Source organism: Podarcis vaucheri (assembly GCF_965113315.1).
Source record: "Podarcis vaucheri genome assembly, chromosome: 2".
In the NCBI taxonomy this organism is placed as follows: Eukaryota; Metazoa; Chordata; class Lepidosauria; order Squamata; family Lacertidae; genus Podarcis; species Podarcis vaucheri.
The window spans coordinates 70,962,982-70,977,886 of NC_138760.1; the positions used below are offsets into that span (position 1 = coordinate 70,962,982).

The following is a 14,905-nucleotide window of genomic DNA, read 5'->3' on the forward strand; positions in this document are numbered from 1 at the left end:
ATACGTAAGATAATAAGGTATATTCAATAATCCTTAAAAAAAAACACTGCCTCAGGGTTTTTGTTCTGGTCTCAAGTGGCTACAGAACAGCATATTTAGCTTTATGTCAGCAGTGAGATCTATTTCACTCCCTCCTTCATAACTTTAAAATGATGCTGTCAGAAATGGCATTTCCAATGTTTGTGAGTTATTTGATAATACATTTACTCTTTCCGTTTTACACACACACACACACACACACACACACACACACACAATTTTGAAGGGAAAAAATGCAGCATGAATTAATAAACCTGAGGGGTCTGCCTTGATAAAATATCAAACTTCTCATGGTAAAAGCCTTTTAGGGTATTTTCAGTTGTGTGTGTCGTGCCTCTGAACATCGTTGTATTGCATTGCAAACCATAAGGAACAGAATTCTTAAATCTATTTCATTTTCTATTATAGTTTGCGAGTTGTTTCATTACATTTTGAAAACACATAACTAAACAATTTCTAAAAGAAGTAGACTGTTTGCAGACATCTGCTAGAAGCCTACAGCCAGCCTACATTTCACACCATTTGTTGTAAATATTTTTTTCACATCTATGCACCGTGAGCTTAGGTACCATGAGCTGTAGATTCTGAGCTCCCCCAGCCACGCAGGACCGCTTTGGTGAGTGTGGTCTCTCACCTGTCAATCAGATGGTGACAGCATTATGTTAGCTGACTCAACTATGAAGTACAAGTTTACTTGCCAGCCACACCAGCAAAGGCGGTGTGTGTGTGTGTGTGTGTGTGTGTGTGTGTGTGTCTTTCTTTGCAACCTGGCTTTTGGTATATACAGGCAATCTTTGTTTTATGTAGGGGCTTCATTCTGGACCCCCATACGTGTTCATAGAGCATGCAAAAGCCCGCCCAGACCCCTTTTCATTACGTTTTTAGGATCTTTCTGGATTCAGTGTCATATGCATGTGCACAATCACATGTCATTCAGACGCAGCTACATTAATTAATTAACATTAATGTATGAATGCACCCATAATTATAAGCAGTTCTCTTTTTTGTAAAATATGAGATGCCACTACTAATATCTTAATAAAAGTTCCATGGGTGCCAATAACAAAATTAGATGGGCAGCAATAAAAGTAACCGTTTTTCATACTGGTGGGTAGCCCCACACAAAAAAAACCCCACATTGTAGGTGAGTAACCATGGAGACCATTGACTGATCTAGGAGCTCTTGATGGATTTGGGCTCTGGTGAATTTAAGATGAACTGGGGTACAAATTTCTGAAATTGCTACCATGTTGTTAACTCTATATATTACTTAAGAGTTCTAAATTCCTAAAATGTAAAAATTGTTCTGCATCTTAGAATCGTTGTGTATTTCTTTGATATCCTAATGATAACTTTGCCTCTCACATGCATATGCATTGCCAACACATCTTCAGCTACTAAGATGCTTGGTGCAACAGGTGACATGGTTATGAGACATTAAAGTAAAAATGTAGTAAGAATGTAGATATATTTTGCTTGCCTATATGGATTTATTATTCTACTAGATAAATAAAAGAAACTGGGGAGATGGGAGAGGTGGAAAAAATGCACATTCATATTCCAGCAAACTGCTTTTCAGCCCCCATTATTTCAGCCAACATATTATTTCTCTTTCTTATGGGCAGCCTGTTAGACTATCTAGAATGTGTGTTGTTGTTGTTGTTGTTGTTGTTGTTGTTGTTGTTGTTGTTGTTGTTGAAAACCTGGACTTATTATGTCCCAAATAAGATGTTGAATTAATTATGCACAGAGAGAGAGAGAGAGAGAGAGAGAGAGAGAGAGAGAATTCAGATTGTAAAATACTTGTTTTTTAATGGCAAGCTGTTGATTTTAAAGGTAGGTATTTCTGACAGGCAGATCCATCTTTTGTGTCCTGAGCTTGTCATAAATGAAGGGACAGTATTTGTATAAATGTTGAAAGCTAGACATGCTACAATGAATGGTTTTGTGTTAACATTAAACGCCACCTATCATTTTTCTTTCTCACCTCTCTGTTCTTCAGGTGACAAGCCAAAGGGCATATTTCACACAGATAAGCAGCTTGGGGGAGGGGGACATTTCAAATTGCTTGAAACACAATTTCCTCAGAAAGCCTAAGCCAGAAGGATAATGCAATTGATTGCCTTGTACAGTGCCTCCCAGTGTTTTACATGGTTCCCCCCCCCCACAAGAAATACATTTTTGACAGCCTAGTGTTTATGAAATCGTGGCTAATGGCGACCATTTTTATATTTCAGGATGGAATGGGAAATCTAAGGATTACAGAAAAAGGATTAAAGCTAGAAGGAGATTCAGAATTCTTGAAACCTCTCTACGCCAAAGAAATCCGGTCCAAGACAGTAAGTTTTTCTTCCCTTTTTTGAAAAATCAGATTCTTGTCTTTTGATTACAGAAAACATGTCACTAACGACAAGTACACAACCAATCTATATTATTGTACTTTAGGTTGGCTGCATTGCAGGTCAGTAATTGAGTAGCTTGCTGATATTTGTGCAATTAAAAGTAAGAATTATCAGCATATCTTGTAAAACAAAAAACTGATAATTTCAGAACTAGTCCAGTTGCAAGAAGTTCAATGTTCTAAATAGTCCAGTACTCTTATTTTGGCTGTGACCAGCTATATGCTGCGGGAAATTCACAAGCAGAGGATCTTTTAATAGTGCTCTGTGATTTGCCCTCAATATCCAGCAGTCAAAGATATACTGCCGCCAACTGTGGAGGTGCCATCATAGTTAAAGTCTAGGCCTAATGAGAATTTTTTTGCTTGGTCAATCCAATAAATTTCATATAGTTTTCCCTTTAGTTATAGATCATTAATTCATGGGTTAATGCCTTCTCTCTCTTCTTTATCTCTACTGAACCCTGGTACAATATATTAAGGGACGCGGGTGGTATTGTGGTCTAAACCACCGAGCCTCTTGGACTTGTCGATTGGAAGGTCGGCAATTCGTATCCGCACAAAGGGATGAGCTCCTGTTGCTCTGTCCCAGCTTCTGCCAGTCTCGCAGTTCAAAAGCAAACCAATGCAAGTAGATAAATAGGTACCACTGTGGTGGGAAGGTAAATGGCATTTCTGTGCGCTCTAGTACTCATCATGGTCCTCCAAGCACCAGCAGTGGTTTAGTAATGCTGGCCACAATACCTGGAAAGCTGTATGCAGACAAACACTGGTTTCCTCGCCTGAAAAGTGAGATGAGCAATACAGCAGTTCCACTTCTACCTTCTATCCCATTCACTGTCTACCCAGTTCTGTGCCTTGTGACATTATAGCATAAGGTTACCAGATTTTTTTTCAATGAATCCGGGGACACTCTTCAACTTCAGTTGGAATGGATAGATTTTGTCAGGGGATTGATGATTAAATCCGGGGACTGTCCCCGGGAAACCAGGACGTCTGGTAGCACTGTGTTTCTGCTCCGACACATAGCCATCCCATTTTGACTGCGGCTGCATTTTTATGACACCATTTAATATAATTGGGGTTTCTTTCTTCCGACCAGGAGACTTCAAATTTGGGAGCGGGGTTACTTGTTTGCTTTTGTTTTTTTATGCATTTTTGTCCCCATTTTGTATTTTTATGTTGTGAATGGCCCTGTGATTTTTGGATGCAGGGCAGTATACAAATTTAATAAATAAATGAAATATATAAAAATAAATGAATAGGTTCAGTTTCTAATTTATATTGTTTCTTACTCAGAAGTGTTGCCCTAAGTTGCATATCCCACTTTTATTTGAGAGCAGATATCCAATTAAATAACCTCAGCATCACTTTAATGTTGAGTTTCATTTGTCTTATAAAAATTAAGTTCTCTGGTCTATTCAGTGCAACATCCAAGACCAAATCGCTTTTCATTACAGGAGGTTATAACCTTTGTAAATTGGTTGCAGAGTAATCCAAGCAGTAGCAAACATTTTTTGAAGGAGAGTTAATGAGGAAAGCGCCATATTATATACACACACATATATTTTCTTATGGGAATAAAGGAAGACCTTTGACCCCAAAAAATTCATTCACTAGAGAAGAATTCAATAGAAATGAAAATGCATTTTGATAGTTTTATAAACAGCTTACTTAAGTTGTTAAGTTGTGTGTTAATTGCCAGTACAAAAAGAGATGAACAGGGTTTTTCTAAATCACAATTAATGTTTCAAGCCATGGAATTCTCTCTTGCCTTCCTTTTTCATGAACATAATGAAGAAATCATGTGGGATGTGAGCAGACTGTCTCTATCTTGTTTGGGTTTCTTTGAAGCATTCAGTGTGCTCTTTATGATCAAAATGTATCACTAAGCCCCTGAATGAAAGTAAAGCAAGTTAGTTGCAAATTTGGAAAGTTTATTGGGATTTGAAATGTCTTATACATTTCCTCATATTCCCAAGAGGTATCACAAGTCCACTCTCAATAATAGTACCCCACAGGACTCCCACCAGTGGTTTAGAAGGGTAGAAAAAGTAACTGTGCTTGTATGAGGAATGGAAAAGCTCTGGCCTTTGTGCACACATAGGCCATCGGATCCCAGCCCTTATAAGTTTTTTCTAGATAAAACATTATACAATAAGACAGTAAAATAAAATGTATGGAAATGTTTGTACTGCTTTTGTTTGGCTTTTATTGACACTGACAATACGCACAGAAATGTGCAAGTGCTGTATGTAAGTCCAGTAACTTCAGATAAATATACATCAAGTATAAATGATACTGAATCTGTCTAGAAAAACTGAAATTTAAGCCTGGCTTTGTTTTATTTGTTCTTACATGAAACCATGAGATCCATTAGGCATGACCACCCTTAATTCCTATACATTATTATAACTGCACTGAATCCAAGTCTGTACTTGCATTTTAGAAGTTCCTAAACTAAAGGAGCAGAGTGCACACTTTTATCCTTAATATATCTGCACCAGGACAAATCATTAGGCTTTCCCTTGTATCCATATGTAGATGGATGGTAAACATCTACAAAATAAGAAATTGTCTTAATGTGAAATCAAAGCTCCTGGCAGGAATGTGTTAATGTGTTACTGTTTGGGCCTGAAATATTGAGCAAGCTACAAAGCTGTGTATCTTTTGCTGGTTTTGATGATGTTTTGTCATATTGGTAGGATCACAGGTGCTAGGTATATTATTTATAGCAGATGAAGCACAGTTAAAGATGGAATTAAGTTTCATTATCTCTTTATCGAGTATAATAACGTTATACCATGAGTTCAGCATTTCATACATAATCATAGAATCATAGAATCATAGAATCATAGAGTTGGAAGAGACCACAAGGGCCATCGAGTCCAACCCCCTGCCAAGCAGGAAACACCATCAGAGCACTCCTGACATATGGTTGTCAAGCCTCTGCTTAAAGACCTCCAAAGTAGGAGACTCCACCACACTCCTTGGCAGCAAATTCCACTGTCGAACAGCTCTTACTGTCAGGAAGTTCTTCCTAATGTTTAGGTGGAATCTTCTTTCTTGTAGTTTGGATCCATTGCTCCGTGTCCGCTTCTCTGGAGCAGCAGAAAACAACCTTTCTCCCTCCTCTATGTGACATCCTTTTATATATTTGTTTTTTTTTTTTATAAAATTTTTATTAGTTTTACAAAAGTTTTTATAACAAACAAACATAAAAGAAAGACAAACAAACAAACAAATATAATTTCAAAATGTCCTTTCATAGACTTCTTTCCTCGGACTTCCCCATACCTCCCCTTTCTGCATCCTCATGTCCAAATTTTTATAGCAACTTATAAGTGTTTTTTCCCATCCTAATTCATCATAGTCCTTTCTTAATCTGATCTTATATTACTGCAACCCTTTCTCTCTGTAAAATCTCGACATTCTAAACTTCATCAAGTTTATAATAGTTCTTAAGATAAATCTTAAATTTCTTCCAATCTTCTTCCGCAGTCTCCTTTCCCTGGTCACGAATTCTGCTTGTCATTTCCGCCAATGTCATATAGTCAATCACTTTCATCTGCCATTCTTCCAAGGTGGGTAAATCTTGTGTCTTCCAATACTTTGCGATCAGTATTCTTGCTGCTGTTGTTGCATACATGAAAAAGGTTCTATCCTTTTTTGGCACCAATTGGCCGACAATGCCCAATAGAAAGGCCTCTGGTTTCTTAAGGAAGGTATATTTAAATACCTTTTTCATTTCATTATATATCATCTCCCAGAAGGCCTTAATCTTCGGGCATGTCCACCAAAGATGATAAAAAGTACCTTCAGTTTCCTTACATTTCCAACATTTGTTATCAGGCAAATGGTAAATTTTTGCTAGCTTAACTGGGGTCATGTACCACCTATAAACCATTTTCATCACATTTTCCTTTAAAGCACTACATGCCGTAAATTTAATACCAGTGTTCCACAACCTTTCCCAGTCAGCAGACATAATATTATGACCAATGTCCTGTGCCCACTTAATCATAACTGATTTAACTGTTTCGTCTTGTGTATTCCATTTCAACAGCAAGTTATACATTCTTGACAAATTCTTAGTATTGGGTTCTAACAATTCTGTCTCAAGTTTTGATTTTTCCATCTGGAAGCCAATTTTCCTGTCTTGTTTGAAAACCTCCATTATTTGATAATAGTGGAGCCAATCTTGTACTTTGGGTTTTAGTTTTTCATGGCTCTTTAATTTCAGTTTCTCTCCATCCTGTTCTAAGATCTCGCTATACTTTGGCCATCCGACCTCCATATTAACTTTCTTGTGGGCCTTAGCCTCTAAGGGTGACAACCATCTAGGGGTTTTGTTTTCCAACAGATCTTTATATCTCATCCAAACATTAAGCAACGCTTTCCTTACAATATGGTTTTTAAAGGCACTATGCACTTTGATTTTGTCATACCATAAATATGCATGCCAGCCAAATGCATTGTTGAAACCTTCTAAGTCCAAGATATCTGTATTCTCGAGGAGCATCCACTCTTTCAGCCAGCAGAATGCTGCTGCTTCATAGTACAATTTTAAGTCCGGCAGGGCAAATCCCCCTCTTTCTTTTGCATCTGTTAATATTTTATATTTTATTCTGGGCTTTTTGCCCTGCCAGACAAATTTCGCAATGTCTTTCTGCCACCTCTTGAAACAGTCCATCTTGTCAATAATCTGCAAAGTTTGAAATAAAAATAACATTCTAGGCAATACATTCATCTTAATCACTGCAATTCGGCCTAACATTGACAATCTCAAATTTGACCATATTTCTAGATCTTTTTTAATTTCTGACCAACATTTTTCATAATTGTCCTTATACAGATTCAAGTTTTTAGATGTTAAATTAACCCCTAGATATTTCACCTTCTTGACCACCGTCAGACCTGTCTCTTCTTGAAACTTATTCTTTTCCATATCTGTTAGGTTTTTCCCTAAGACTTTAGTTTTTTGTTTATTCAATTTAAATCCGGCTACCTGCCCAAATTGTTGGATTATTTCCAACACTCTTTTTGTACTAGTGTTTGGCTCCTGCAAGGTCAATACAAGGTCATCTGCGAACGCTCTTAACTTATAGTGTTTGGTTCCGACCTTTACACCTTTAACTTGCTGGTCATCTCTAATCATGTTCAGCAACACCTCCAGGACCGAAATAAAAAGCAATGGGGAAATTGGGCACCCCTGTCGTGTTCCTTTTTCTATCTTAAGTTCCTCAGTTATTACATTGTTTACAATCAACTTAGCTTTTTGTTCGGAATATATTACACCCATACCATTCTCAAATCCTTGTCCTACCCCCATCCCATGAAGATTCTTTTTCATAAAACTCCACGAAATATTGTCAAAGGCTTTCTCCGCATCCACAAATATCAAAACTGCTTTAGTATTTATGTTCACCTCTAACTTTTCCAGAATGTCTATTATGTTCCTAACATTGTCTGAGAGGTGTCTTTTTGGGAGAAAGCCTGCTTGGTCTCTATGAATCTTCTCCATCAGTACTCTTTTAAATCTTTTTGCTAAAATGTCTGCAAAAATTTTGTAATCCACATTCAGTAACGAAATTGGGCGGTAGTTCTTCAGTTGAGTCTTTTCAGTCTCTGTCTTTGGTATGAGTGAGATATATGCTTCTTTCCACGATTCGGGTGCATTTTTTCCCTCTAAAATCTCGTTACAAACTTCCTTTAACGGTTGTATCAGCCATTCCTTTAAAGATTTGTAATATCTGGAAGTCAGTCCGTCTGGCCCTGGAGATTTGCCCAATTGCATGTCCTGAATGGCACCCTCTATCTCTTGTTCTGTTATTCTCTGATTTAACTCCACCTTGCTATGCTGAGAGATTTTTTGTAATCCATATTTATTAAGGAATTTATCTATGTCCTCTTCATTTTGTAATCCTTGGGAATAAAGTTTTTTAAAATAACTCACAAAACAATTTCTTATCTCGTTAGGTTTAGATATATTTTTTCCATCCACTTCTAGACTTGTGACTGTATTTAATTTCTGTCTTTTCTTAAGTTGCCATGCCAGAAGTTTACCACATTTGTCTGCCGACTCAAATGTCTTTTGTTTCATTTGCTTTATTTTCCATTCTATCTCTTGGTTCATCAATTCCATATATTGTGTTTGATACAACTTAATCTCCCTCAAAATCTCCTGGGACTTTGGTTTTGATCTTAATTTTTTCTCTCCTTCTTTTATCTTTTCCAAAATTTTTTCCTTTTTCTCATTCTGTTTTCTCTTCTTTATTGAATTTTGTTGAATCAAAAATCCTCGCATCACAGCTTTACTTGCGTCCCAGATCACTCTTTTTTCCACATCGCCCTTTAGATTGATTTCAAAATAGTCCTTTAGAGTTTTTTGGGCCTTCATGTGGATCTCTCTATCTCGAAATAGGGTGTCATTCATTCTCCATCTAAACTGACCAGTTGTTGTAAATTTCATTTATCCTTTTATATATTTGAACATGGCTATCATATCACCCCTTAACCTCCTCTTCTCCAGGCTAAACATGCCCAGCTCCCTTAGCCGTTCCTCATAAGGCATCGTTTCCAGGCCTTTGACCATTTTGGTTGCCCTCCTCTGGACACGTTCCAGTTTGACAGTGTCCTTCTTGAATTGTGGTGCCCAGAACTGGACACAGTACTCCAGGTGTGGTCTGACCAGAGCAGAATACAGTGGCACTATTACTTCCCTTGATCTAGATGCTATACTCCTATTGATGCAGCCCAGAATTGCATTGGCTTTTTTAGCTGCCGCGTCACACTGTTGGCTCATGTCAAGTTTGTGGTCAACCAAGACTCCTAGATCCTTTTCACATGTACTGCTCTCAAGCCAGGTGTCCCCCATCTTGTATTTGTGCCTCTCATTTTTTTTGCCCAAGTGCAATACTTTACATTTCTCCCTGTTAAAATTCATCTTGTTTATTTTTGCCCAGTTCTCTAATCTGTCAAGGTCATTTTGAAGTGTGATCCTGTCCTCTGGGGTGTTAGCCACCCCTCCCAGTTTGGTGTCATCTGCAAATTTGATCAGGATGCCCTTGAGTCCATCATCCAAGTCGTTGATAAAGATGTTGAATAAGACCGGGCCCAAGACAGAACCCTGTGGCACCCCACTAGTCACTCTTCTCCAGAATAATAATATTCTTAAGACTAAACTCTTCCTGTGTGAAACAAATTCCTTTTAGAAATTATACTGTGAGAAATCATGATTTTACCCTTTTGATTTCAGGGAAGCCCTTCCACTGTTGTTGTTTTACACAATTATATTAATACAGTGGTACCTTGGTTTACAACCATAATCCATTCTGGAGGTCCATTTGTAAACCAAAACAGGTTGTAACCCAAAGTGTGTTTTCGCCAATGGAGCCTCCAAAATTTTTTTGTTTGGAATAAAAAAAAATGGGTTGTAATCCAAAAAAAGTTTACAAACCGGGACATGCACTTCTGGGTTTGATGTGTTTGTAATCCAGAATGTATGCAAACCAGACTGTTTGCAAATCAAGGTACCACTGTACATTGAATCTGTGAGACTGGGACTATTGTATTAGCTGGACCTGGGCACATAGATGAGCTCCAGTTCTCCTTTAAGGCTGTGTATTGCTTGGTGGAGAATGATGGATTAGCCAGTGGTTCATTTCTGCACCCAGATACATTAACAGCCCATGTGTTGGCTGTATCTGTCAAGTCCACTTAGGTGCTATGACTAAGAAAGCATATGAACAGCCATCATTACCACTACCGAAGGGAGTTTTGAAGCCATAATTGTAAACATCTTAATGTGGGCCTTTAATTTATCAAAATCCTAACTTATGTATTCCTTTCCTTAAGGGACAAGAAGAACAGATTAGGATAACAAGCATGCTTCATTTGTCCTAGATCAGGGTGGGGAATTTTTTTGACCCAGCAAGTCAGCTTTTTATTCGCCCCCACCCCACCCTCAGGGACTACCTTTGACAAGTGCCACCCACCCATCAATACTCTGGTATCTGATTGACAGGTGGATGGTCCTACTCTCTTGTCAGAGTTGGCCTACTGAAGTGGGGGTGGGAGCAGTATTGAACTCGCCACACAATTCTACTATATAAAGAAAGTGGGGCTGAGTGGGTCCTTGGACCTCTGCAGGTAGTGGTACTACTGCCACCACAAACAACATTCAGATGCCTTTTGGTGGGGAGGAGAAAAGCCCTTCCAGATGTCTTTGCAGGCTTTACAGGCTTTACACCCTTCATTCTGTTCCATTCAAGCCAGCATTCTGTTCTGTACAAATATTATGTTTCCTCGAGTTTGTTGCTATGTGTCATATCTATATCCCTTTATGTATACTAAGGGCTTTACAGTTCTTATCCAGTTCGATGGCTGGCTTTATGGAAGAGTTATACTGTATTTTAAACCTGTCATTTTTAAATGACTTTCTTTAAGACTTCAGTAATTAGCTGCTGTGCCTGGGTGAATCTCCTTTTCTTTTAACCTTTGTAGCCACCTTGTTAAAGGGTTTGGCTCAAATCCGAGAGAGTGCAGGCTGAGCAATCTGAGCTGTATGTGTATGCCTTTTTGAAAAATACCCAAACCCAGCCAATCCACTGTTTGATGGGAAAGGGAGAGATGGGGAGGTGGTTGTGCATGCTGCACCCATTTGCTCTTGTAATTTCCCATTCAGCTAGGGGTAAGCATCTGGAAGAGTTCTAAGTGTCCAAATTAATTCTATCAAGTGGGATTGAGACAGTGATACCGTTTTTGACCTTTGCACTCAAACATTGCCTAGACAAATAAGAAAAGGCATTTTTGGAAGAAATAAAACTTTTATAGGTGATTGGTCATACTTGTCTAGGTGTTGGAATATTGCAAGCAGTTTAATGACAACAAATTATTTGGGGAGTAGGCAGTTCTCTGGCTTCACACACTGATTGAATACATTTTAAGCTATGTTTCAAGGGAAAAATGATAGATGCATAAGGTCCTCAAGAAGCAAGCAGAGCATCCAGAACTCCCAGCTGAACATATTGCACACTAAACATTCTTTTCCATGCCACTTCCATGGAACATGAACATCTTGCTGTCTTTAATTAAGAAGTTAACTGGACCATGAAACATTGGCTGGGTAAATAGAAGTGATTTGTGCTTCGTCAAGAAAGCACATTAGGCATCTTTGCATTTCTTGCCTTTACATAAATTATGGAGATTATTAAAAATTGGAAGGGTCATCTATAAGCCCATCTGTAGCTCAAATTCTTTGCTGTTCTTGGTACATAACTGTCTTTCTAACTGTTGTAATTTATTGTGGACTATTGCACGAACCATCTGCTTGCCTTTGTAAATTGCATGAACAAAGTTTGACTGAAAATTGCACTGCAGCACAATGGTTAATTTTATGTGCAAGCAAATGGTGATTACAGTACTGTAGTTTCCAATATTCACTGCCATAGTTGACTCAAATTTAAGTGAGTGATTTTATGACAAACTTCTTTTTAAAATAGCTATTAAATTTATAATTTAAGTTTCTATTCTTTTTTTATTTTTGCAGTATGCTGTTTTTCAGGTCTATCAGCAACCACAACAGAGAGTTTGTTAGGCAATCTGGTTATTTTCTGTCTTGGTAATAGTAGAAATAAATCAGGCTGTTTGTCTGTTTAGGTTCCTTGACACCTTTAGAGAGTCTTCTCACCCTCTCCTCTTCCTAGCATTCCAGGGGTTAGATCTGGGATGGGAACATGTGGCTGTCCAGATGTTGCTGAACTACAGTTCCCATATTCCCTGCTCATTTGTCCATGCTGATGGGAGTCAAATAATTTCTGTATGTCCACAGGATCCCCACCCTTGACCTAGATGGCAACCCAGATTAAGAACTCAAGTCTAATTACGTAAGTTTTTCTAGTGGGACTGTATTTTAAATTAAATCAACAGCTGCAACCATTTATTGAATCAGCAATAGACACTGTAATTCTCCTGCCATGATAAGCAAAAAAGCAAAACAAAACCTTGGCTACAGCTCCTGGTTGAGGAACACAGATCCTAGATTCACATGTGCCTAAGCCAAAGCTGGGCACAGCTGCTGTGTCATACTGGGAAGGAGTAAAACAGCTGCTGTCTCCATTCCAAAAGTCAGCATGCTCACGTTTGCACCAAGCTGTGATTTGGCCCTGTGCTAGGTGCAGACATGGCCATTACCTTAAGTTTGATTTAGAGTCTGATCGGACGTTATCAAGTTATAACTCTATCAGGTTCCAATTTATCAGAACCCGAAAAGGTTTGCCATATCCTCATAGAAACTTGGTCAAAAGCACATAATGTGGGGTGTGGTAAACATGTTAGAATCCGCCTAAATTAGGTTTACTTAATAAAGAAATTGGTCTGCATCTGTTTGTCTTGGGAGACAATGGAGGAGTGTGCCTTTGGGAGTGAAGTCAAACTGTTGGAAACTTACTCAAACTGTGGCTATAGAGACCAGTGCAGGAGAGACATGTTTTGTTGCTGCTGCGGATGATGAAGGCAGATGCCGCATGGCATTTCTTCTGTGTGTAAAGAAAGTAGGTTTATGCAAAGTACATTCAACTACAGCCATAGTAATGAAAACCCCCAAAATTGTCCTAATTTCAATTAGTTCTTCTGGCAGACAAAATAGACAGGCAGTAGTTGGTTATAGGAGATCAATAGCAAGAGGATCAATAGTTCTGGGTTAGGAATCCAGTCCACTCTCTTCCTGTCTGGTTGATCGTATAGTGTTGAAATTGAGGAATATAGTTTTCTCTTAACTCCAAAAGGCCCCTAGCAAGAGAAACATCAATGTTCTCAAGGGAAAACTTGAACGGAAAACTAGCCTCAGGGCTCACTGTGATCCAGGACAGAAGTTCAAGTTTGTCCTAGCAAGCAGGGCACACATTTTTTCAGTGTCTGCAGTTATCGGAAACAAAGTGCAGGAAAAGACACCACAGCATACATTTGAGGAGATGGCAGGTTTGTACCATCTGGCCACTTAGTTGGAGGCAGTCTGCCCAACAGGCATAAACTTAATAAAAAATATATATTTAATTCATTTCTACATTACATTCCTAACTCTACGTGATACACCCTCCTACTTGAGCACATCATGCAGAGTCAAGATGCAGTCTTTAGCATATTTTCAGGAAATAAGACCTAGTGAATTTGACAAAATGGCTTATTAGAGCTAGCGATAGATTGAGAACAGCTAACTGATGTTGATGGTCGTCTCACCCCAGTAACAAGAGAGATGTGCTGATTTTTCACTTAAATTAAAAGACAGCAGAGCTGTAGACAGCTGTCAGAAGTGAGTTAGGAACCAGAAGCCAGGAAGTAGGAACCAAGCTCCAGGAATTGACTGAGGCAGTCAGGGCCAAGTGACCAGGCTCCAGGAGCTAGACCCAAATAAAGATGGAGCCAAGAAGGTGGGCTGCACGTGTCTGCTGTCTGCACAGGCTAGGGTCAGACTGGACACAGCCCCCAAGCTCCTGCCTCAAATTGGCTTAGCAGGCATCACCCAACCTTACCTGGGAGTCCAACTAGGCCAGAGATGGGCAGCGGCAGGTAACCTTCTCTTCCCCCAGCCACGCCAGAAGATTGCGGCCTCCCCAGACCCACTGCAGCCACACCATGTGGCAAAGGCCACTCCACCCTGAGTCCCAAGTGAGTGGATACTTTGGTTCAGTTCACACCTATAGGAGAAACTACCTAATTTGCACTTTCCAAAACAATATGTGCACTGAAACACAGCCATCCTTTGAAATGCACACCTTTCACATTTGTGCAATGCAGTTTTCCAACCAAGTAATGTGTACAAAAATGCATATACTAGGGTGATGTATACATAGAAATGTATATTAAATACCATAAACATGCATTATATAAAAGAAAGTTGCTTTGCAAAAATGTGTGTATTTTCTAAAATTGCATGTAAAAATGTATATAATAAGAAAAGATTCATATTAAAATGCTGGTCAATTTTTTTGAGGTCTTTTTAAAAAAATTGCAAACTGATGTGGACATGTGGAGAACTGAGCTTCAAGGGTGGAGAATTGAGAAATCCAGAGAAACTAAAATTGGCATAATCACCCATCTCTCGATTTTGGGTACACGTAGTCATGGCATGTGCAGTGAATGTCTGCAGTGGTACATATAGCATACTGTTTAGACACATAAATTTATCTTTCCCTCTGTCCTTTTCTCTTAGTACTCAGTAAATTGATCTCAACCTAATAGATGCTACATAAATTATGCTGCCCTGCATTTTCTATTTCCATGAAAGCGTCTGCTTTTATTAGTTCACAGATTCTCCTTTAGGCTACTATTAGTATGGTACAGGCAGTAAAGGAAGCTTTTAATGTTGAAAAATAATTATTTTGCAAGAGCACTTGTCTCATAATGTTAAAAAGTTGCCAGGTAAAGGTTTTAATGTGGAAACTGTGCTCCGTAATTCAGGTTATTATA

The 14,905-nt window shown here is 38.6% G+C and overlaps 1 protein-coding gene across 2 annotated transcripts in view; it reads left to right on the forward strand.

The window, feature by feature from the left end:
• SGCD (sarcoglycan delta) overlaps positions 1–14,905 on the forward strand; it is a 410,213-nt gene that overhangs the window by 278,539 nt on the left and 116,769 nt on the right. For both annotated transcript variants that reach the window (XM_082211838.1, XM_082211837.1), the window contains one exon: positions 2,277–2,378. In XM_082211838.1, coding sequence (XP_082067964.1) covers positions 2,277–2,378 — 102 coding nt within the window. The remainder of the gene's footprint in view (positions 1–2,276; positions 2,379–14,905) is intronic.